Source organism: Pseudonaja textilis, chromosome 1, assembly GCF_049901715.1.
Source record: "Pseudonaja textilis isolate UNSWEBS1 chromosome 1, rPseTex1.2, whole genome shotgun sequence".
Lineage (NCBI taxonomy): Eukaryota > Metazoa > Chordata > Lepidosauria > Squamata > Elapidae > Pseudonaja > Pseudonaja textilis.
Genome location: NC_141990.1, coordinates 304,547,531 through 304,573,311, shown reverse-complemented (window position 1 = coordinate 304,573,311; position 25,781 = coordinate 304,547,531). Strand labels below are relative to the sequence as shown.

Genomic DNA, 25,781 nt, shown 5'->3' with positions numbered 1-25,781 from the left:
ACTAATAGATTCCAATATTCATTTTCAACATGAAAAAAAATCCACTGGGTACTGGAGATAAGTAAGAACAGCATTTGCAAGTATTACTGCCAGATTTTTATTAGACAAAGATGAAACCAGCAGATGAATTACATAACTGATGTGTAATCAAACCAAGTACAGATAATAATAGGCACATAAAGCCTAATAGATAATACTGCATTGCATTGAATATAGCTGTATATCTATCCATCCGTCCATCCTGCATATCTTTTTTTCCCCATATCTGTGTTCATTGTATTTTGGTTGAGCTTATATTTGTTGTTGTTGTTAGTTGCAAAGTCATGTCCAACCCATCGTGACCCCATGGACAACGTTCCTCCAGGCCTTCCTGTCCTCTACCATCTTCTGGAGTCCATTTAAGCTCATGCCTACTGCTTCAGTGACTCCATCCAGCCATCCTCTGTCGTCCCCTTCTTCTATTGCCCTCAATCTTCTCCAGTGAGTTTTTCCTTCTTATTAGGTGGCCAAAGTATTTGAGTTTCATGAGCTTGTATATTGAACCTATATGGCATGAACCTAATCATTGTAGTTTTAAACTATTATTCATAGCTTAATGGAAAATGAAATTCTAACCAGTGTCAGCATGTTGACCAGTATTGATTTGTGGAATCAAAAGCAGAACTTTTGGACATGACCCACTATAATAATCATGATTATTAGTGAAAAATGGGACATGCAGAAACAAGTAAGAGACATCCGCACACTCAGAGAAACCCTACAGTTTTCAATAAAGGTGTATGTGTGAAAGTGAGTGAGTGAGTGAGTGAGCAAATGAGTGGGTGTGTGAATGAGTAAGTGAATCAGGGAATGTACTGTATCTCTGTATTTATCTCCAAACCTCAAAGAGAATATCTATGGAGATTCTCAGTCGTCCAGGTCATGGTTGTCCCAAAGGTGCTTTTTTTAAAGGCAACTGGACTTTCTGGTTTTTCTTGGAAGAAGTTTCATTTCTCATGCAAGAAACTTCTTCAGCTCTAGGAGCTCTAAGAGAATGGAGCAAGTCTTAGTATACTGACACTGAAAAGTATGTTGAGGAAATGGCGTGGCATGTTGGCAAAGAACATTTATGTTTAAGATTTTTTTTTATCCTGCTTCTATTATTTTTATAAATAACTCAAGGCAATGAAAATACTTATTACACCTTCCTTCTATTTTCCCCATAACAACAACCCTGTGAGGTGTGTTGGGCTGTGAGAGAGTGACTGGCCCATGGTCACCCAGCTGGCTTTCATGACTAAGACAGGACTATAATTCACAGTCTCCTGGTTTCTAACCTAGTGCTTAAACCACTAGACCAAACACAGCTGGCTGGACAGATCCTGCAGAATCATCTTATTGAGAGGTGAAAATACACTACAACATTTTCTTGCCCATCAAACTTGTTCCTGGTGAAGATTAGATGGAAGATTGTTGCAGAAAGAAACAGGAATGGAAGATTGCAAAAAGAACTTGGAATAATTTTTGAGAATAATCTTAATACAGACCCAAATATAAGAATGGTTTAGGATGCAAGTAAAGCTTTTATGAGAGGGTGTTTTATAAAGCAATAATAGTAAGCTCAAAAAAAGAGAAAGAAAACACAAGCAATGTTAGATGAAATAAAAATGAAAGAAAAAAGTATTTAATAACAAAAAGTAGGTAATGGTTAGCAATTTAAGTTGTTAGAACAAGAGCATGGTGAGTATAAGATGAAATCATGAGAACAATTGGCTGCAAAGGATTTAATTTTCCATGGTTTTGTATAATGGATTCATAGAAAGATTCAAGGTAATTTGGAATTAAGCAACAAAAGACAGAATTTTGGAGATGAATTATGTGCAAACGATGAACATGTAATTGCCCAAACTTGACAATCCTTGAAGAAATTTGAAGTGAAGAATGAAGAAGTGAAAGAATGTATGATAAAATAGGCTAAGAATTTTGACATAAATTCATAAATAACATAAAGTTGGAATAGTTGGAAAAGTGTTTGAAAGGACTGAAATTCATATTGTTATGACTTAAAAAAGAATTTCTACAATTCAATATAACATTGCTATATGACTCCAAAAAAATTATCCAGAATGTGAATGTGTACTTCAAATTTAAGTTGGAAATGTGGGCAACATGAGGAGTCATTTTATCATGCCTGGACTTCTTAAAAAAAACAGAAAAACTTGGGTTTGAATACTTACATTGATTCAAAGAATGTTAAAGACTAACATTCAACTGAAAACAGAACTGTTCTCTTGGGCACTAATGACAGATAACTAGAAAAGTTGACTATGTTTAGAAGACTATGTTTATATATGATCACTACTATGAGACTCCTATATGCACACAGAAATGAAAAGACTGATATACTCACAATGGGGGAATCGTTGATGAAAATGATTGAATTAGTAGAGATGACAAAATTAACTTCTTTGTTTAGAGAAAGATTCAACTATTACATTTATTAGTGATTGGAAACATGGACTTCTTGCTGGAGAAAAAGATTTTTTTTTATTTCTGATTTATAAATGCATGTATAACTCCTGACAAAAAAATTGGAAGCTACTTCTTTCTAGTCTTTTTTCTTTCCTTTTGGCCTTTCCTTTCTTTTTCTATTTTCTTTCTTACTTACTACATTTCAACTTTCTTTTCTTAGATTTTTATTCTTTTTAATCTTGTTAAAATGTATTTAAATATATATCTAATATACAGTCTAATTAATAGTACACATCTTTGTTAAGGGATTCAGGCTAATTTAAGTAAACCATCCATCCAATAAAAATTGGATATTGTTGAAGGATTTTCTGTTCTACACACTCAAAACACTACACTAAGGGGTCTTCCTCTGTTCAACTGCTATTAAATAGTAGCAGCTGCTAGCCCCAAGGCTCTTCCATCTCAATGGTAGAGAGCTGATGGCATGGTTAATATGTTCAAGCATAAAGAAACATTCCCTCATTTAACATTTTAGCTGCTCATATTCACTGTTCCAGACCTTTTGCAGTAAGATGCTCAGGAGGGGTCATCAACTTGACCTTATTTTGACAAGCAAACGCAGAAGCATGGACTCACCCTAGCCTTGAAGGGGAAAATCTCCCCTCCTTCTTCCAGTCAGAAGCCAATTGTGCTCACTCTTTCAAATCAATGAGCCATTCTGGAATCTATTTCTCGTGCAGTGGTTTTGCAGGACACAGAGGGAAAGGTTATATTTCCGGCCTTTCTTGTTCATTTAGGCTAATGAAAGTAAAATACTGTGCATGACAAAATTTGATAGAGCTATCTTGTCTTTATGTCATCCTGACTCCCAGACTTTAACACAGAATCATAAGGTTGGAAGAGATCTGGGTGTTCTTATATTTCAACCCTATGTCCAGAACATACTAGGCAATCCAGCCTTTGCATTAAAACCTCCAGTGAGAGAGCAACCACCACTAAAGAAAGCAGGCTGTTCCATTATTCTCAGGAGCTATGGAGAAGAATATAAGGCATGCCCTTCCCTTGGTTGCTCATCTGAATTTCCTGTTTATGAAGTACGAAAAAAAGTTTGAACAGCTTGAATTCAGCACAAAGAAAACCACCCTCATTTCCTTTTATTTCCTTTAGGGCTTCAGGAACAATCTACTATTCTCTGATGAATCAGACAGCCCTGAAATTATATTCTTTTTCTAGGCAATAAGTTCAGGCCTTCAGATCAGAAAAATTATCAGATGGCCTGATAACATCAAGGCAGTAGAGTTAATCAGTTAAAAGACAAAAAGCAACAACAACCCAAGAATGATTTCATTATTTTGAATTTCCCTCATTCTCCTATTTATTGGATCACATACTATAACAGACAACAAATTCTGCACTCAGTTTGTGGTGTTGCATTTTTTCTCAACATTGATTTTTCACAAACATTAAGATTACATCCAAATATTCCAAAATGGAATGTCTTTTCAAGGACAGTACATGCAGAGTTCATGGATGCAAACAAGAATCAGGAAAATAAGAAATCTGCTGAAGAAAAAATAAAGTTGCTACATACCCAAGTTCAACTGAAACAAAATATTTTGAACTTTTATAAATTATTTTCTTTCTTCCAAAGTAATGTTAATCCTTTACATTGACAGCTATCCTAAGGAAATTAGGGTGGAAGGAAGCTTTGGGAAAGGGGTTTTCCAAGTTACAGCTGTATCCATGGAAAGATCCATTGGCATAGATCTACCACATACAGGGTCCCCACACTTATGGAATACCCCAATTGAGTCATTTAAAAATCTAGACAGGAAAGGATAATATATGGGGAAGAAATAATCCACTCCGTGATCTGTCTGATATGAAATCTTCAAAGTAGCAAGAACTCCAGCTAAGTTAAGCAAACTATACATTACTTGTATTTATCCAGGACTCGTAAGTGAGTTTAGACTATTTTGAGAATGTATATTCTCAAAACTGAACTGGAACTGAAATCACATTGAATTAAATTAAATTCCCTTTAAAATTAGTTTCAAAATAGTATATATAAACAAATATTACATTGAATCATGCATGGCAATATATTTTCCCCCCAAAATCCAGATATTCTGATATTCTAAACAAAGGAAGACATACAAAGGAGAAAATAAATTTCAAGAGCTTTAGAAAAGTATGCACAGTGAGAATATTTGTTTCAAAAGTTCAGTCTGATGGCTAACTGAATTGTCACTTTTTCCAAATTAATCCAGTGATCTAAACTGAATCAGTTCAGTTTGGCTGTTGAGTGTGATGAACTGAAGCAATGTTGAATTGAACTGAATATTTCTGCTCACCGCTAGAAAAACTATTTGTTTTTTCTCAAAGATGTTCAGAAGCCCAGAACAGACTGTGGCATTTGCTTTTGGTAAGCTTCAGCACAAGCCTTTTGATTAAGTCTCAAAACAAGCCGATCATAAAAAGCCCTTGTAGCAAAGTCACGCATCCTGTCATTACACATACTGACAGACTACCGTGTTTCTCACAAAATAAGGCTGGGCCTTATTTATTTTTTTGACCCCCGAAAAAACAGCTAGGCCGTCTTTTCGGGAGTGACTTCATTTCCCCCCCTTGCATCCTCGGGTGGGTGGCGACAATTTGGATGTTGAGCTCGGCATTGGTGGGGCACTTTGTATCGGGAGACCTTCCACCACCGTTGCTTTCCCTTCTCCCCGTGCTGCCGCAATGTTTAGAACAATGCCATGGTGTTTGGTGCAGCCACACACGGCCAGCCAGGGCTTCTCCCTGCAACTGGAGCCCAGCGGAGACACTCGGCTTCAGGCACTCCTGTTGCCGCCTTCCCTTCGCCTTCGAAGGCAAAGCCAATTCTTTTAAAAATGACGCCCTACTACCACTACAACAAAGCCTCCTCTGCCTGAGAGGGCAGCCCAACCCCATGTGGGGAGGCGAATCTCCTGGGGCCGCAGCGCAGGATCGGCCCACCCCAGGAGAAGTGTCCAGCTGCCATCCCTGCCTGGCGCCAGGCAGAGCGCGAAGAGCTTCACCTGGGGTGCCCAGCGCAGCTGACAGGCGGGGCCTCCTGCCCAGTAGCAGAGCTCTCATCAAGGCAGTGAGCGCCTCCCTGCTGGACTCTCCGCTCATCCCGCCAGAGCTGTGTGGGCTGGGCAGAGCTGGGAAAGCGAGCCGCAGGTGCACACCCACCTGACAACCGAAAGAGCCAGGGCAAACCAAGCTTGGCTTCCTTCCCAAGTCCCTCCAGCCTGAACCCAAAGGGGCCACCGGGAGAGGCTGCCCAAGGCAGTGATAGTGCCCACCCATCTGTGGACAGGGAGACAAGGCGACGGCCTGCGCCGTGTCCACCTCCGAGCTGAGGCCCGTCGAGTGAGCACTTCTGCCTGATGCTTGGGCCGCTGCAGCATTTGGAGCTGCCGGTGTGTTCGGAGATGCATGGGGATGGGGACAGGTTGGGCGAGAGGTGGAAAGGATGGGTGGCTTCGGGGTCTCTCCGCTGGGCCCACCGGCCAGGGAAGCAGCACTGCTGTCGCCTCGCCTCCCTATCCGCAGATGGGTGGGTGCTATCACTGCCTCAGGCAGCCTCTCGCAGTGGCCCCTTTGGGTTCGGGGTTTGAGGGACTTGGGAAGGAAGCCAAGCTCAGGTCAGCCCAGCTCTTTCGGTTGGCAGGTGGGCGCACACCCACGGCTCACTTTCCCGGCTCTACCCAGCCCACCTGGCTCTGGTGGGGTGAGCGGAGGGTCCAGCAGGGAGGCGCTCGCTGCCTTGGTGAGAGCTCCGCTGCCAGGCAGGAGGGCCCACCTGTCAGCTGCGCTGGGCACCCCAGGCGAAGCTCTTCACACTCTGCCCGGTGCCAGGCAGGGATGGCGGCTGGCTTCTTCTTCCAGGGTGGGCTGATCCTGTGCTGCAGCCCCAGGAGATTCACCTCCCCACGTGGGGTTGGGCTGCCCTCTCGAGCAAGGGAGTCTTTGTCGTGCCAGTAGTAGGGCGTCGTTTTTAAAAGAATTTGCTTTGCCTTTGAAGACGAAGGGAAAGCAACGACAGGAGCACTTGAAGCTGAGTGTCTCTGCCAGGCTCCAGTTGCAGGGAGGAGCCCTGGCTGGCCGCACATGGCTGCGCCAAATGCCGTGGCATTGCTCTAAACACCGCAGCAGCATGGGGAGAAGGGAAAGCAATAGTGGTGGAAGGTCTCCCAATACAAAGTGCCCCACCAACACCGAGGTCAATGGAGGCAGCACCATATCTGGGTATGCAACAAAAGTACTTCCTAACGGCAAGCCCCCCCTCCGCCATTCCCCCCCCCATTTCACATGTTTAATATAGGCCTTAATTTGGGGAGAAGGGTTTAATTTAATTTTATGCCTATAAAGCATGCTGGGACTTCCTATTGGGGGAGGCTGTATTGTTGGAGAAACACGGTACTCTTGAGGGTATACTATATGTCTCATTCTGACTACATCTATCCTTTTAGCCTTCCTATCTTCCTCTACCTAATCTGGAGCCTTTACAACAAGACCAATGCTTGACATTGGATCTCCCATGTTTATATAGAAATAGTAGCATGGATAGGAAGAGAAGCTCTCCAAATTGAACCAGACTTGTAGTCTGAGAAATTAAATGTTTAATTTTCTCAGTCTATATTTTCCCATTCCAGGGCTCCTAGGGTATACTGTGTCCCATCTCCTTGTATTTATTCCCATTGTGTTCCTTTGTCATTGTTTATTTTATTGTTCTATTATTTTACTTCACTTCTGTTTACACGCCTTTTGTTTTTCTTCCTTTTTGTTATTGTAAGGCACCTAGAACAGCCCCATAACAAGATAGGTGGCAAATAAATTTAACAAAATAAATGAAATAAATATTTTCTTCCTCTTTTGGCTAACGGAAGTGGGAAGAGATTAGATAGATCAAAAATCTGAGAAGCGGAAGTGGGAAGAGATTAGATAGATCAAAAATCTGAGAAGCAGGTGTACTCTGAATTCAAATTCAGAAACTGTTTTGCAACTGCATGCTATCATGCACCTCCCCTCTCTCCCTATCACACACACACACACACACACACAGAGAGAGAGAGAGAGAGAGAGAGCATCAGGGTAAACAAATATCACTCTAAGCTATAAACCAGTTCTGTGTTTGCTTTGGACATCAAACTCTCTCCTTCAGATTGATGAATCAAACAACCAGCTTTCTAATAATGGTCAACATTAAGTGAGGTCAGAGGCTGGGAAATCTGTGTTGAGCAAAAGACAGTGCGGCATTTTTGTACAGCAGAGAAGCAAACTTTGTGGTGTTCATTCTAAGACGCTCTAAAACAGAGATAAAAGACAACAGTTACCCAGAAGTGGCTGAAAAACTTTGGCAACCTGACTAGTAGTGATGGATGAGTTCAAAAGTGTCTCATTTCTCTCTCTAATAAACTAAGGCAGCAAGCTCCCTATCACAAATAGAAGACTGAAGCTGGAACATTTTGTGTCAGCTACTATTTTGTAATGCAGGAAATAAGACTAGGCCTTCCTTGGCCCAATGAAACAGATTGAGATAAGTGGGGAATTGAGCCAATGCTTCCAACATCTGGAACAGCAGCCACCTTATATGTTTCAACGTCTCCTCACTGGGAAGCATGGACTTCAGTTTCTCTCTGTTCTAAGGCAGTGCCTTAAATATTGCTTTGCTATTTTCAAGGCTGATACAGGAACCAAGTTTTGTCTTATTACCTTATTATTAGCAGGTTTGCTTTGCTGAAAAGGCAGTCGTGACTTACTCTTTTCTTAATAAAACATTAGCATAGGTCTATTGAGTTGCAATTAACCTCTTTGTCATGGCTTGTCTCATTTTAGAGTGAGGAAAATAATGAAAGCATTTAAACCAATGTGTCAAAGTTGCATTTGCAATCATAATTGGTAGGAAAAATGCTAAACTTAAAAATGGAATGCAGGATCTAAAGACTCTGGGAGGGTAATTACAAAATTTGCCCATTGATCTCTGTCTGTGCAAGTGCAAGTGTAAGTGACACCACAGACACGAAATAAGTCCGTCTGCTGATCTTCCAATCCATCATACAACAGTTAACAGAAATGTAAACACACCAGCAAGTGCACTGAGGGAAGTAAAGCATATTTAGATCATGCAAAGTTAGAGAGGAACAGCTAGAAAGCAGCAATAGGGAAGAAAACAAGAACAACGGGGAAAATAATCCAAACTTTTATAGATCTTATAAATACATAATATCTGTTCTGTTTAAATGAAGCAAGGATCCATCTCACTTAATTTCCAAGTGTGATTTTGTGTCTGTGCGAATTCAAGTCAGCTTTTGACTCTTTTTTTTTTTGGTTCAAGTGTTTATTTTTGGTTTCAATTTGTAGGTCAATTTTTTTTTTAGATAAAGTTTTTTTTTTACCTACCTTAATACCTGCCAGACAAGTCCCTACAGTTTTCATGGCAAGGTTTTTCATTATTGGTTTGCCATTTCCTCCTTGTTCTTAAGGCTGAGAGAGAATGACTGGGCCAAGGTCACCCAACTAGCCTTGTACTTAAAGAGCAGGACAGAGGTGGTATTCAGCAGATTCTGACCAGTTCTGGAGAATCGGTAGCAGAAATTTTGAGTAGTTCAGAAAACTAGTAGCGGAAATTTTGAGTAGTTTGGAAAACTGACAAATACCACCTCTGACTGGCCCACCCCCATCTATTCTCTGCCTCCCCAGTCCCAGCTGATTGTCTGCATTTTCTTTTGTTGCCCTGCACAGGAGAACAGAGCTGGAGAGCAGGTTAGTGGGGTGGGGAGGGGAGGGGAGGGGAGGGGATTTTGCAGTATCCTTTCCCTGGAGTGGGGTGGGAATGGAGAGTTTATAGTAATTTTCCCCTGCCAAGCTCACCAAGCCACACCCACCAAGCCGCACCATGCCCATCAAGCCATGCCCACAGAACTGGTAGTAAAAATGTTTTGAATCCCACCACTGCACCAGGCCCAAAGGGGGCACCACAAAGTTGAGAATATGGCTTCATTTGTACAGTATGTACAAAGGAGGGGAGCACCAAGATTTGTCAGTGCTTAGGGCACCAGTGAACTTTAACCTACTACTGGTAAAGACGACTAGAATTCATAGTCTCCAAGGTTCTAGCCTTCACTATTATACCAATCTGGTTCTTTATATCACCTATAGCAGGGGTCTCCAACCTTGGCAACTTTAAGCCTGGCAGACTTGCTGGCTGGGGAATTCTGGGAGTTGAAGTCCGCCAGGCTTAAAGTTGCCAAGGTTGGAGACCCCTGACCTATAGGACTTCAGGAAAACTATATGCATCACTCCTCTTTTATTGTTCATTCACAATTGCAGTGTGAATCTCCTCGGACCAGCAAGCCTACCAACAAATCCCTTGATTGCTACCAGACTCTCTTCCATTTGATTTTTTTAAATAGTTTTATTTTTATTTTTAATTAGCAAAATAACCATCAAATGGAAAGCGGGCCCTCCATGATTTTAGAAATTGGAACAAGAAAGTGGTTGAAGTCCAGTGCTCTGATCAAAAATGTGTTCAATTGTCCAGGAAAAAAAGAAAAAAAATAAAGGTCAAAATGTTTAGGAAGCTGGAGCGGTTAACAGGAAGCCATCTGCCTTTTGATAAGTGGATGTCTTGTGTCTGACTACACTCATCAAGGGAGAAATTTTGAAAGAGCTATATATCATTCCAATCATGCTCACCAGTTTGAAACAAGAAAGAAGGGTCAGTATGAGTAGTATATATGGAAACCACAGTTGACACTAGACAATTTCTTCTTCTGAAACCATGGCAACATGAGCACTAGATACAATACGTTTAAATGAAAGTTTGGATTCTTGAGATTCTAACAGGACTCAGTGGAACACCTAGAAGAAAAGGCTGGGGGTTGTGTAGTTTTAAGACAGGTTCAATGCACCTAAGTCTCCTTTGCTTCTGATAATAGCAAGAATACAGTACATACAAATTCAACAGGTGAAGACTTTCTCTAGTGTGGAGAGAATGGAAAACACAACCTAAAGTTTGTTATTGAGATGACCTGAAGCAAAGGAGGAGGTTGAATGAGGCCAACCCTTTGTAGAAGAGTGAATCCACACTGCTTTGAAAGAAGAATCATCACACATAGTTCATTTGGTAGCTTAAATGGGACCAAGTCTTACTACTGGAACCATATTAAACTTTTTAAATGATGGAGTACCTGTCAGCAGGCCAAAGGCAAAGTTATTTAGTTTCTTTGACAGTAGCTAGTTATCAGCATTTGAAGAACAGCAGGAAATACTTCGAACCATCCCTGACATTCTACCTGACAGCAGCTCATTAAAATCACAAATTACACATTTTCAAATTATCATCCCATTCCATTATTTAAACAATGCACCATTTCTGCTAAATGTTTTCAGGATTGACTAATATCCATCAGTTGGGTCTGCATATTATACTTTAGCCTTAGAAGCTAAGAGGCAGCTCTTTCTCTTAATTAGAAACCTTAAAGAAGCATCATCTAGAGAGAAGTGGTATGTTGCAAAAGGCTCAGAGAAATTCAAAACTGGGAATTCAAAACCTGCCCAGTGTGGACTGAGCTTACTTAATGGTTAATATGGTTGACAGGATTTGCAAGAAGCCTTCCTACTCATCTTGTCTTTTTAATTTTGACCCCTATGAAGATAAATTGCTGGATTTAAGGGATCCTTAATATGATTTGAAGGAAACCTCTTATTTTGTACTGTACTTGGATTTTCCTCAAAAGAGCAGGTGAAGAGTGTGGAATAATAGCACCACATTATAAAAATGAGGTTGAGACTCTAGAACCCTGATGGCAAACCTATGGCACGTTTGCCACAGGTGGTGTTATGTCCTGAGGACTCAAGGAGTTCTCACTCAGGTCCACTCACTTTATGTGGGCGTTATTCCCCCATTCCCATTGGTTGGCTCTCCCCAGCAGCCAGCTATAAAAGCAGGCTGCGGGGTCCAACCGGTTGCTGATTGCTGCGAGCCAGTTCCAGGCTTGGCAAGCACGGTCAGCCCTTTATTGTAAAATAAAGTATTGTTGCACTCATGCTCTGGTTCAGCCTCTCATTGCTCAAACTTAACACTGGCGACGAGGGTGGGATGGCTACCAGAAGCACCTTGCAACCGCTGAGTCACTAGCCACCGATCCGCAGCCCAGAGAGAGCGATCGGCTGGCGACAAGAGAAACGCTGATCCGCAGCCAGAGAGAGCGGTCAGCCAACAATACGAGCGATCAAAAAGAGCAAACGCTGATCCGCAGCCAGAGAAAGCGGTCTGATTCAAAAGTTAGAAGCGTCTGTAGCCGCTTGTTAGCCCCGCTGCAGGGAAAGTGAAGCGCTGCGAGCCGCAGCTGCTCTGTATTTGGCGCGAAATTCAAACGGGTGTCATTTGAATTTCAATCCAGTAGGAGACACAGCACAGCGCTGTAGGAAGTCACTAACGCCCACTTTTTGGCGCGAATCAAGACACCTCCAACGGCTAGCAGCCAACGTGGTAACCCAGAGAGAGAAAGAGAGGGTAGCAAAAAACCTCTCCAGAGCTGATATCACTAGTAACTCACGAGCGCCCGTAGTCCCAGAGAGATTTTTTCCGCAGGTAGCCCAGCCGTTCCAGCACCATGAGTTCCAACCCAGTATTCCCGGCGTTTAAACCAGACGAAGAGAAGTGGGAGTCGTATAAGAACCGCTTCAATCATTACATCGATGCGGTCGGCTTGGCGGATGCGGGAGAGCATCGGAAAAATCCTATTTCCTAATCTACTGCGGAGCCACCGTTTACGATACCGCCGCAGCACTCGTAGCGCCGAGAGAATTGAAAAACGTTCCGTGGTCCGAGTTGCTTGAGATCCTCACTAACCACTACGCTCCCAGGCCTTCACAAATCGCCAGGAGGTTCACGTTCCGTATGAGGAAGCAATCAAGTAAGGAGACCATCAATCAATATATGGCCGCCCTCAGAACAGCAGCCCTGCACTGCGGGTTTGGAACATACCTGGAGGACATGCTCCTCGATCAATTAGTTTGTGGGGTCAAGGATCTCAACCTACAGAGGCGCCTGCTAGCAAAAAAAGACCTCAACCTCGTGCAAGCGGTCGAGGAGGCCCTAGCAGCCGAGCTAGCAATGAACTCAGCCACCGAAATTCAGGGCCCAAGTGCCAAGCTAGCATCATCCCAGTCCATTCCGAAGAGGTGGAAGCGGAGGAAACCCACAACGATGAAAACAACGTCCACCGCCTCGCCAACGACAGACGGTCGCAGGTAGGGGCCAAACAAGAATACACCGGTCCACCCAAGCACATCACATTGTGCCTAGCCTGTGGGGGATCGCATCAAAGGGCCACCTGCAAGTTTAAAGGAGCCACTTGCAACAACTGCCATAAGAGGGGGCACATCGCGAGAGTCTGCCAAGCCCCCCAAAGCGCTGCACACAGACCCCCATCCTCGCACGCGGGACCACAGAGGCAAGTATTAAACTGTCGCACGCACCGCCTTGCCAGGCGTACTTGCCACGCTGTTAGTAAAATTTCTCTCTCCGTTTCCCTAGAAGGTAAACCGTGCCACATGGAGGTTGACACAGGGTCAGCGCTCTCAATAATCTCGTGGAACACCCTCAAGAGACTCCACCCCAGCCTATCTACTACCCGGCTTCAGAGATGCCAGTTCGGTCTGAAGGACTACCAGGGGAAGGCCATTCCCGTGATCGGCAGAGGCAAGTTCTTTGTCAGTTTTAGAGCTTTTAAAGGCCACCTACCTCTAGTGGTAGTTAACGGCAATCTACCCACCTTATTGGCGCTCGATTGGTTTCCCCACCTTGGCCTAGGGTTAACAGGAGTCCATGCTGTCTCAACCTCAGACACTGACTCCTTATTCGCTGACTACGCAGATGTGTTCAGCGAGGAGCTGGGGTGTTATAATGGAACCCCCATCTCGTTCACCGTTGACCCCCAGGCAGTCCCAATCAGATTAAAACCACGTAGAGTTCCATTTGCTATTCGACCAAAACTAGACGCTGAATTGGATAAACTACTAAAACAAGGGGTCATTGAGCCAACAGATTTCGCCAAGTGGGAGACGCCCATCGTCACACCCCTTAAAAAAGATGGTAGCCTGAGAATTTGCTCGGACTACAAGACAACAATCAATAAATATTTACAAGTTAGCGCCTACCCTGTGCCCGTCATTCAGCACTTATTGCACACATTCGAGCCGGGCAGTATTTTTGCTAAATTGGACATGTCTCAAGCATATCAGCAGTTCCCTGTTGATAACCAAACAGCGGAACTTCAGACCATCGTCACTCACAGGGGTGCCTTCCGATGCAAGCGTCTCCAATTTGGCGTAAGTGTTGCCCGGGTATTTTCAATCCCTCATGGAGCGGATTTTACAGGGCCTCCCTGGTGTAGTACCCTACTTCGACGACATCTTGGTCTCGGCCAGGGACAGACCCCAACTCTTCCAGAGAGTGCGAGCAGTGTTAGAGAGGTTCAGACAGCATGGCCTCAAGTTAAAAAAAGAAAAATGCGCCATTGCCACTAGACAGGTGGACTTTCTGGGTTATAAAATTGACGCCTCTGGCATTCACCCCCTGGAGTCCAAGGTTAGAGCAATCCACGAAGCTCCCACACCAACCTCCAAAACGGAGCTACAAGCTTTCTTGGGGCTGCTGAACTTTTATGCATCCTTCTTGCCCCATAAAGCCTCAGTAGCCGAACCCCTACACAGATTACTAGACAAAAAGTCACCGTGGCACTGGGGGCACAAAGAAGACCAGGCGTTTAACGCCGTCAAATCACTACTTACGTCAGAGGCAGTGCTCATCCAATTCGACCCCAACCTTCCTTTAGTACTGGCAGCAGACGCATCCCCTTTTGGAATTGGGGCGGTCCTTAGTCACAGACTCGCCAATGGCGCCGAGGCCCCCATCGCCTTTTTCTCCAGGACGCTCTCGGCCACGGAGCGAAATTACAGCCAAATAGAAAAGGAAGCCCTAGCAGCTGTTGCAGCCGTGAAAAAGTTTCACGAATTCCTTTTGGCCACTTCTTGAACTGGTCACCGACCATAAGCCCCTCCTGGGCCTACTGGCCGGCGACAAACAGACACCTCAAGTCCTTTCCCCTAGAATGACAAGGTGGACACTTTTCCTAGCGGCCTACTCATACAAACTTATTCACCGCCTGGGCAAAACTCTATCCCACGCCGACGCTCTCAGTTGCTGCCCCTTACCCGCTCCGGCTGAAGACCCAGCTCCTGTCAATGCCATTTTCGAAATCACCCAGTTGGACCTGCCCATCACCGCCCTTGACATCGCCGCTAAAACCAAGGCAGACCAACGCTCGCCCAGGTGCTCGACTGGGTGAGGAGGGGTGGCCGGGAGGCAACGTTGATAACAAATTCGCACCCTTTAAGACTCGCATGCAGGAGCTGTCCAGTTTGCAGGGTTGTCTACTGTGGGGCACTCGAGTGGTCATTCCGACCTCGCTGCGTGCACCCGAGTCCTGGAGGCGTTGCACGAGGACACCCGGCATTGTGAGAATGAAGGCATTAGCACGCAGCTACGTGTGGTGGCCGGGTCTAGACGAGGACATTGTCAATTGGGTAAGTTCCTGCAGCATTTGCCAGGAATCCCGTCCTGCTCCCCCATCGCCACCCCTACCAGATGGGAGAGCGCCAGCGCCCTTGGTCTAGAATCCATATCGATCTGGCAGGCCCGTGCATGGAAAGATGTTCCTAGTGGTCGTGGACGCTTATTCCAAATGGATAGACGTGGCACAGCTATCCACGACCACCACACTAGCAATCACCAACGTGTTAACGTGCCTGTTCATTACACATGGACTACCCGACTCCATTGTCTCTGATAATGGCCCACAGTTCGCATCAGTAGAATTCAGCCGTTTTGCTGCCAACCTGGGCATTCGCCACATTTTCACAGCCCCATTTCACCCTGCCAGTAATGGGTTGGCTGAAAGGGCCGTCAGGACCACCAAAGAGGCCCTCGCTAGGTTTGGCAGGGATGACTGGCACCACAAACTCGCACGGTTCCTGATGAGCCAGCACTCAACCCCCTGTGCAGTCACCAATAAGTCCCCAGCGGAACTTCTGATGGGCCGGCGCCTGAGGACTGTATTGGACAGATTGCACCCACAATACTGCCCTGACTCTCCCCTCGCTTCTACTTCGGGGGTTAGACATTTTTTGTTACAGGAGCCGATATTCGCAAGGAATTTCGCTGGGGACCCACTTTGGATTCCAGGCGAGGTCATCGCCATCACCGGGCCGAGATCGTATAGAGTCAGGCTGGAGGATGGTCGCATCTGGAGGAGACATATAGACCAGCTTAGAAGGCGCCTCAGCACCCTTGCCAACAAGAATCCAGAGTCTCCAGTCGAAGGGGAACCGCCTCATCCGCCGCCCAGCCACATCGTACCCAGCGACCAGTCTGCACCAGCGGTCGTTCCGGTCAGCCCAAACTCGGACAACAGCGCCCAGAGAGTTGACCAGCCTGATCCAACCCACGAGAGCTCGACCCCAGTAACCAACCCGGTGGTTTCCGAGGATGCCCAGTCCAGAGAGATTGTTGGCGACACTATGCCGGTTCGACCATCACAGACTGGTACCGAACAGACAGACAATGTTCCCGAGTTGCGCCGTTCCGGGCGCCAACACAAACCCCCCGTCTACCTCAAGGACTATGCATGTTCACATCTGGGGGGAAGGGGTGTTATGTCCTGAGGACTCAAGGAGTTCTCACTCAGGTCCACTCACTTTATGTGGGCGTTATTCCCCCATTCCCATTGGTTGGCTCTCCCCAGCAGCCAGCTATAAAAGCAGGCTGTGGGGTCCAACCGGTTGCTGATTGCTGCGAGCCAGTTCCAGGCTTGGCAAGCACGGTCAGCCCTTTATTGTAAAATAAAGTATTGTTGCACTCATGCTCTGGTTCAGCCTCTCATTGCTCAAACTTAACAGGTGGCATGCAGAGCCATTTGTGTGGGCACATGAGCTCCAGTCCAACTTACCTGTGCTGTGTATGCACATGCCTCCCAGCTGATTTTCAGCCTGTTTGAGGCCATTTTCACCCTCACAGAAGCTTGAGGGAAGCCACTGCAGCCTCAGGAGGCTGAAAAATGGGCCTTCTGGAAATACCAGAAGTCTCCCAAGGCTGCAGAGGCTTCCCTTGAGTCTCTGTGAGGGTGAAAATGGCCTCCCCCTGGGCTCCAGAGGCCCTCCAGAGGTTAAAAACGGGTACTTCTGATATTTCTGGAAGGCCCATTTTTCAGCCTCTTGAGGCTGCAGAGGCTTCCCTTGGCACAGAGAGGAAGGGGTCAACAATTTTCCAAAGCATCTGAAGGCCAGACAAGGAATAATGGATGGAAATTGAACAAGGAGAGATTCAACCTGGAAATAAGGAGAAATTTTCGGACAGTGAGAGCAATCAACCAATGGAATAGCTTGCCTTCAAAAGTTGGGGCAGCTTCATCACTGGAAGCTTTCAAGATGAGATTGGACTCCCATCTGTCAAATATGGTGTAGGATCTGCTTCGGGGGGTGGGGTTGGACTAGATAACCTACAATGTCCCTTACAACTCTGTTAATCTGTATCTGTAAGATATAACATCATCCTGATTCCCCCTTTTTATTTCAACATCATCAAGGGATAACTTGTATAGGTAAGGGATCTTATCCAAACTGAAGATTGAAATTTAAACTACAGTATTCCACTGACACAACTTTCAGCACAAGGGAAGTGCCTTTGCAGCTTTCAATTGTGTTAATGAATGCACACTTTTGGTTACAGAAGCACACATTATGAGCAATTAGGGAATTACGAGCAATTAGGGATTAGGGAATCCAGTGACGCAGAGGTATGTGTGAATTCGTTTTAGTTCACCATTAGCGAATCTGGCATTGTTTGCTTCATCACAGATTGATTCTATTGTAGAGATGTTTCAATATTTTCCTAGCATTATCCTCTTATTTTTAGACAGAAAAAATGATAAAACATTTCTCCAGGGTAAAATATGCAGCACTCATCCTCTGGAGAATATAGTCTGAGAAAATATATATTTATATTACTGTGAAAAGCTGAGTAGTAATTCTGTACTGCTCTTTCTTTCATTTTATTGGAATTTACAACAAGAGGAACAATTCAGGGTAAGCTCTAATAGAAAGAAATAATATTTTGTAATTTAAGCCCTATTGTTTCATAAACTATTTAAAAAGTAATTGCTTCTTTCATACTGAAAAAACACTTCGTACGTGTATCAGTGGTGGTATTCAGCCGGTTTGCACCGCATTGGGCGAACCGGTAGTAAGGATTTGGCATGGGTCGCTGAACCAGTAGTAAATTCTGGCTGGCCACACCCCCAACCTGGTCTCCCGGTCGCCGCTAGCTCATTGCCCTGCCCACCCAATACTTGCTCACCCTGCCTGTCTGAAGCTCGCCCCTTTAAGGTATTTCTTTTTTTTCCCCTCCCAACAATCAGCTGTTCATACCATCAGCTGTGCTGGGATTCCCCTTGCTGAGGCCCAGGGAGGCAAAAATGGAGGGAGAGGCTCAGTCCCCCAGAGGCTCTTCTGAGGCCAGGAAGGTCCCACAATGGAGCGTGGAAGGTTGCTGCGAGCCTTCCATGCTGTTTTTTTTCTTCCTGAGCCCCAGAGGAGCCTTCTGGGAGCAAAAACGTCCCCCTAGAGGATCCTCTGAGGCCCAGAAGCCCCCCAAAATGGATGGGGGTGGCTGCAAAAAAGCAAAAAATATCACCCCCACCCAATCACATGGCCACACCCACAAAGCCATGCCCACCAAGCCACACCCACAGAACTGGTAGTAAGCTTTTTGAATCCCACCACTGATGTATATGTTTATTGTTATTGCAAATTTTCCTTCCACTGACCATACTTTTAAATCTCATTCTATTTTAAAGGTTATATTTAAATTAATTTAGAGAATGTAAGGTAAGAATGCTGATGATTTTTGCTATAACAAAAAAAGTCTAAAGAAGCATATTGTAGACCTTTTGTATTGTATATGTGGTATACAACTCTGTCAATAATTGCCAAGGTAGGCAAATTATATAGTAATAAATGCTGAAAGTTCTATTCATTAGAAGAAATATTTTGCCATATTTGGTGGACAAGTTTTTTTAAAAAATCCTCAAAAATACTGGAAATGAAACTCCAATTCTTCTTCTTAGACACAATTTCAAAACATGATCACATAAAATAATCACATCTTACTAAGATATATGTTCACAGCCAAAGATAAATTTAGCACAACACTGTAAAAAAAAGAGATGCATTACCAATGATTACATTTGCAGGTTTAAGATTAGGAGATTGCGAGTCCTACCTTAGCCATAAAAGACAGCTGCAGGACCTTGGGCGAGTCACTCTCTCTCACCCCAACCCACTTCATACTGTTATTGTTGTGAGAAGAATAGGGGGAGTAAAGTATATGAAGCCTTCTTATTTATAAAAATAATAAAACAGGATTTTAAAAAATCGGGCTGGGACATTAAACTTGGAGTATGCAGTAATTGTAAAATTAATAATATATATTCACAACAAAATTTAATCCAGTTTAAGCAAAAATGACTTCCATAGCAGCAATAGCACTTAGACTTATATACCACTTCACAGTGTTTTACAGCCCTCTCTAAGCAGTTTACAGAGTCAGCATATTGCTCCCAACAATCTGGGTCCTCCTTTTACCCATCTCAGAAGGATGGAAGAACCTTGAGCCTGGTGAGATTTGAACTGCCAAATTGCAGGCATCCAGCAGTCAGCAGAAATAGCCTGCAGTACTGTACTTACTGCGCCACCATGGCTCATGCCTACTACATGCTTCGTAAAAATAGTTGGAATACATGCCTTGGTCAAGGTAAAGCTGAAGATGTAATTTTCACAGCTTTCTAAAAATCTTTTAATTCAGTAGTACCTGATAAATTGTTCTTGAAACTAAATTCTTATTATTTCTGGTATTTCTGAATTTTTACATAAGTGAATCACTGCTTTTTTTGTCTAGGGAAGCAGTAATTGTGTAAAAATCCAGAAATATCATAAGAATTTAGTTTCAAGAACAGTTTATTGTGTACTACTGAATTAAAAAAGCTTTGAATTAAAGCTTTGAATTAAAAGCTTTTCAGAAATCTATGTAAATTACATCTGCAGCTTTACCTTGATGAAGGCATGTATTCCAACTATTTTTACAAAGCATATAGCAGGTATGGGAGGCTGCAGAAAGTTAAAATAGGCAACATAAAGTCTGATCTGGCATCAGTTAACAGTGCTGTTCCTTAGAGCAGTGTCCAAGGATCAACCCTTTTCCTGATTTACATTAGGGACTTATATAATTAGCCTAAAAGTACCTGCATTTCTTTGCTGTGATGTAAAATTCTTTAAAACTACTGAAAATTCACTTGCTTTGCAAAATGACATGGACCATGTTTTTGAGTGGTCATCCATTTGGCAACTTTACATTTCAGTTAAGAAATGTTCAGTTTTACATATTGGAAAACAAAACCAGAATGTAAACTATAAGTGAGGTGGTATTGATCTGGTAGATGACCCTTATTTTGTTAAGGACCTGGGTGTACTCATCTCTAACGATGTATGTTCTAAAGTTCATTGTAATACCATTGCTAAGAAAAAGCACTAAAAGTTGTGAATTTAATTCTAGGAAGTTTTATTTCTGGAAATACTGTATTGCTCGCTAAAGTTTACAAAACATACATTAGGCCAATCTTAGAATACTGTTCAACTGTTTTGAATCATTACCATATATCAGACATTAATATCTGACTAATATCAAAAGAGTTCAGAAGTGCTTTGCAAGAAGTCTTGCACTCTTCTGAGATTTTGGCACAATTCTGAGATTCAAGTCTTTTATCTTATTGTGAAAGAGAATCATAAACATTCACACACAAATAAAATAATTCTACAATCTTTCTGCAAAGATGGTCAAAATGTTATGCTATTTATAATATATCTGACAAAGAATATTGGAGTATAATGACAAGAAAGTCTGTGATCATTCCCTGGTTTTTTAATCTGGACAAAAATATAACAGAGAAAATTCCCCAAAATGAATATTAGGAATTTGGAAACAATTGTTTCCACTTGTTGCTTTCACAAAATCCATTAAAAATAGTTGGAAAGAGAACAGTGGTTCTCTTTCAAAAAATTTTACTACTGGTTCTGTGGGCATGGCTTGATGGGCATGGCAGGGAAGTCAGAGGTGGCATTTGCCGGTTCTCTGAACTACTTAAAATTTCTACTCCGGTTCTCCAGAACTGGTCAGAACCTGCTGAATATCACCTCTGATTCCTTCTCACTTACAGGAAAGGCTTCCTCCTCTGAGATGGCATCTTTTGAAATTTACCTAGATTAAAACAATATATTTTTAACCAGGTTGCAGTATAGTTGTAGCTGGAATTTCATTCTTTTTTGAAAGTCTCATCTTTTTAGACAATTTGTATATGTAAGCTCCAAAAAAAGGTTATATGGAGTTCCCTGAATAAGTAGATGCAGCTTTTAGATTGTCTTGCCTAAAGATATAATACTGTCAGGCTATAAAAAATATGCTTGACATTTGCAGAAGCTGTATGGATTTTTACCAGGTCTACTGCATAAGAATGTCAAGTTTAAGGGACTGAAGTTTAGATTTTTTACATAGATAAATCATTCAGTCAATTACTGAACTATGAACCTTGCTAAGTTTTAATGAATGGAACATGTTAGATAATTAATTCATCTAATCTAGTACAGGTATTGTCGTCCTTCAGTCTCAAAAGACTATGGTATCGTGCTCTGAAAAGAGGTCTTAAAACAGCATCTAGTGTGGCTAAAAAGGCCAATTCGAGAGTGGCAATCCCTTCCACACTGAGGACAGATACAGTCTGTCCCCTGTCCAGCCCCCAGATTTCCTGGACTGCCTCTTTGCCTCAGCCTGCCGAATGAATGTCTCTTCGAATTGGAGAAGACCACGCTGCGTTTTTAGCCTCTAAACTGAACGATCAGAGGTCAAGGTTTCCCAACTGTTAATGTCCATTCCCAAGGCCTTTATATCCCTCTTGCAGATATCCTTATATTGCAGCTGTGGTCTCCTTCTAGGGCACTTTCCCTGCACTAATTCTCCATACAGGAAGTCTTTCGGAATCTGCCCATCAGCCATCCTCACGACATGCCCAAGCCAGTGTAGACGTCACTGTTTCAATAGTATATACATGCTAGAAATTATATGTGCTGTCTCCAACATATTCTTGGCATCACCAGGCATGACAAAGGTCCAAAGAGCACAGTCTTGGAACATGCTAGAATTTCTAGTACAGGTAGCCTTCAACTTAAAACAATTCATCAATTGGTGACCATTCAAGTTACAATGGCATTGAAAAAAGTAACTTATAACCATTTTGTGCACTTATATCTGTTGCAGTATTCCCATGGTCACATGATCAAAATTCAGATAGTTGACAACTGGCTCATATTAATGACAGTTGCAGTGTCCTGGGGTCATGTGACCACCTTTTGCAACCTTCTGAGAAACTAATTTAATGGGGAAGACAGATTCTCTTAACAATCGTGTTACTCATTTAACAACTACAGTGATTCACTTAACAACTGGTAAGGAAGGTCATAAAATAGAGTGAAATTCTCTTAAACAATTGTTTCACTTTGCAACAAGAATTTTGGTTTCGATTGTGGTAACAAGTCGAGGACTACCTGTACTGTTTGTTGCATATGACAACAGCTTTTCAAGAAGTGGCTAAAGGATACTTAAAATTTGAATGTATCAGAAATGCCAAAAATTATTCAGCTTAATACAATCAGCATGTCTTCCTTGGAGCCCTCCTTTATTTGTACTGAAATAGTGAATGCCAATGATAGAAAATATTTCCATGAACAAAATGTATCTCATCAAAACATTCAATCTTGGTTTGTAAAGTTATTATTTCAGGTTTGAAATTGATATAATAATATAATTCAAAAGATTGGGTAGGAAGTTTGCTGTATATTAGCATCAATATTTTAGTTACACTGAATTTTTCATTGGAACTTATTTTTTCCATGAATAATGAATGTAGCCTCATATTTATACACTGTTTATCGACCATGAGATTGTGGCATTAAGGTTATTTATTATATATAAGTCTGGTGTTCCTGATTTTTTTTCTTTTCATGTTATAAAATATAGTTTTCTAATTACACATGCCATTATTATTTTTTAGTGATTTTCCACTAAATCTTCCTTCTCCCTAATTCCTATATATTCCCAGTGCACTGCAATTTATATAATCCTCTTGTTCATCCTTCCAAGCTATGTTTTTGGGGAAAATTTATAAGTATAATAGTGTTACAATATTGTTTCCAGGAGACAGAATATGAATTATGCAATTTCCAGAGTGTAACAATGGCCAAAAGAGAGTTTCTTTTGTTAGATATTAGCATTCCATGTACTAGTTTCAACTACTTTTTAAATCTGTCACATACAGGAGTGATCCAAACTTGGTGCCCTCTATAATCTTAAGACTTAGTTGTCAGGAATTCAGAGTTTTGTGGTCTCAAAACATCTAGAGGTCATTAGGTTGTGACAAGCTGTGCCAGATAATTGTTTTGCCTTAGTATTTTCAATCTACTTTTAACATGGTGGTCCTTTGGCACCTCATGGTCTCAGCTGCACAATCTGTGATTCTTAAAGTATGGACTCCAGGGGTTGAGTTTGAAATGTACTCCTTTGTAGACCTATAACCCTTCCAAAGCAATAAGTTTAAAATTAGCACACCCAAGAGGATTGCTGGGAGAATCAAATCCAGAGGACTACCGCCTATCAAAGTAAACCTTCCAAAACTTGATGCTGTTCTTATACATTAAGATTGAAATTGTTCATCACTTTTTTGCAAATCCCATGGCACTAGTCTGACATTATCGATTTGTTGAGCTGAATTTAAGTTTAAGATGAACTCCAGTTCTTATGTCATTTAGACTGTCCCTGTTGTTGTTGCTTCCCATGTTTGTATTGTATCAAAAGAGGGATTGTTTTTAATAAAAAGTTGCCAAAAAAGGGATGCCAAATAAATAAAATCTAACATTTTGGAGGACTCCATATTTGAAAATTCTAGGGTGCACAATGCTACAGTAGAAGGATCAATTTTCAACAAGTCAATAACATCAATCAATTTTAATTCACTCAATGATCAGTAAATTACATAAACCATAATTAAAAAAAACATTGTTCAGACTTGCATCAGCTATTGCCTCATTTTCACTGTAACAACACATAATACAGTTACTATAGGGGTGAAATCTGGAGAAGATCATTCACATAGTAACTATTTACGGCTGCATTGATGAACTGTTTCTCTTTCCAGATCCATAGTCAACCAGATTTTAGAATACCTATCTTGCAGAAGAAGGAAGGATATTATTTAGTTTTTTAAAATATTTTTTCAGGATAGATAGATGAGATGAGACAGACAGAAAAATAAAATTTCCAATTTCTGGGAATCTGTTTTAAACATTATTTTCAGAATTACCTTTGGTTGAATCATCTTCAATAGGTTGCTTGAATAAAGTGATATCTTTAAAAGTGCAAAGAAATAACACCACTTTGTCATGCTCATTTCTTATCGGTGCAATTTGCATGTAAAACCAAACAGGTGTTCCTGTAATTGAAAAATAAATAAATAAAGCACACATCACATCAAAAGGAGTATGAAAGCAGGCTCATCATCTTAATAATCACTTATTATGTTTACAATGAGCCGGTATTACAGCGAGAGGCATTTGAGTGCCACTGAATAGAATGGAAGAATTAGTCACTGAAAGAAATAGGACTAAACCATTCTTAACTGAGCAAACTGCTGTGGTAATGTGTTTGATCTAAGAAATTGGCCTTAATTTGGAAATCTGCAAAAAGATGGGCCTGCAAACACAGGCAGTAGCTGCACCCTTTTTCTCTTCCTTTTTTTTTTTTTTTCATTCTTGAAACTTTGCTTCTACGCAGGGGGATCTGGGGGAAGACCGAAAAACTTAAGATGGTGATCACAACCACACCATCCAGCTTTACTCAAAAGGAGTAATGCTTTAATTGCATGTTGACAACGACCATCATGATTTTTTTTGGGAAATCCCCTCCTCTCCTTCACTCCCAGTGGATCTTCCTGCTTCCATATTTTATAATCTGAGCCCCCTTTTATTTAGTGGAAGTTGCTGTGTCTGTTGCCTGGCATACAGATTAGTGTGAGGTTGAAGGTGGGCCTCAAATACAGATTAGTGTGAGGTTGAAGGTGGGCTCCTAATTCTATGAATTTAAATACGTAAAAAGATCACTGTGAAATTAAACTACATAATCTAATCTAACCCAGCATTCTTTTTCTGACAGTCTTCCATGCAGATGCCAGTAGATGCTCAGAAGATGGACTTCATTCCACCACCTGCTATTTAAACTAGACTTCCATTCTGCTTCCCCTATAAAAATGTTGAATTATAACTTTTTAAATCCTCACCCACTATAATGGCATATTCTTATGACTTTTATTAGAAAGCAACAGAGAACCTCAGCAAACCATTCTTTCTGGAACAAATGTACCCATTTCCTAAGCATTTTGAAAATTATGTTCCATTATTTCAAACAAACCATCTTTAGCCAAAGGACAAGAGACCTGAAAATGATATAGGCCAAGCAACCAAAGTCCTGATTAACTATTTCAAAATTTAAACTATGTATAAATATAAGTTTTATGCTTTTATAGACAACCAAAGTCAATAGACACTCTGCTTCCTAGCCATGTTATATCTACTTATCATGTAGCAATTGCACATAGAGAATTTAGTAGAAACATTCATGGTCTGATGACTCAAAGGGAAGAGATGGATCAACATCAACATTACTGCAGCATTGCCCAGTGGGTTTTTCACATTCAGATGCATTAATAGTTTTTAAAATGTTTTTTTCTCTAGCCTTTGTCCTGATCTGAGCCATCATTCTTTCATTTTTCCAGCTTCTACCACTACCATCATTGCCAAATTTGGTTCTGTTGTGTCAGCAAGAGAATAATCCCAATCCAATTTCATATGTTTTCCAATATTGTATTAGACCGGAGAGAACATGGAGAACACATAGTTCTGGACATTGCTGCCAGTTTCTTAATAGCTCTACTTTGGGTGGCATGATTTACAAGGGAAGGGTTTTAAGAATGAAACAATCAATTGCATTCTGAGCTGCTGTTTGACTACCTCTCTTCTTAGGGTGAATGGAGGAGGGGGGTATTCCTGGTTTTTTTCCCTCTAAAAATCTGACTCGT

General features: G+C 42.1%; 1 protein-coding gene across 1 annotated transcript in view; it reads right to left on the bottom strand.

Moving 5' to 3' along the window:
* The window catches only part of KCNH5 (potassium voltage-gated channel subfamily H member 5), a 199,810-nt gene that overhangs the window by 143,005 nt on the left and 31,024 nt on the right, over positions 1 to 25,781 (bottom strand). Inside the window, exon 4 of the mRNA XM_087932788.1 lies at positions 24,012 to 24,140. Within this exon, the coding sequence (XP_087788914.1) occupies positions 24,012 to 24,140 (129 nt within the window). The remainder of the gene's footprint in view (positions 1 to 24,011; positions 24,141 to 25,781) is intronic.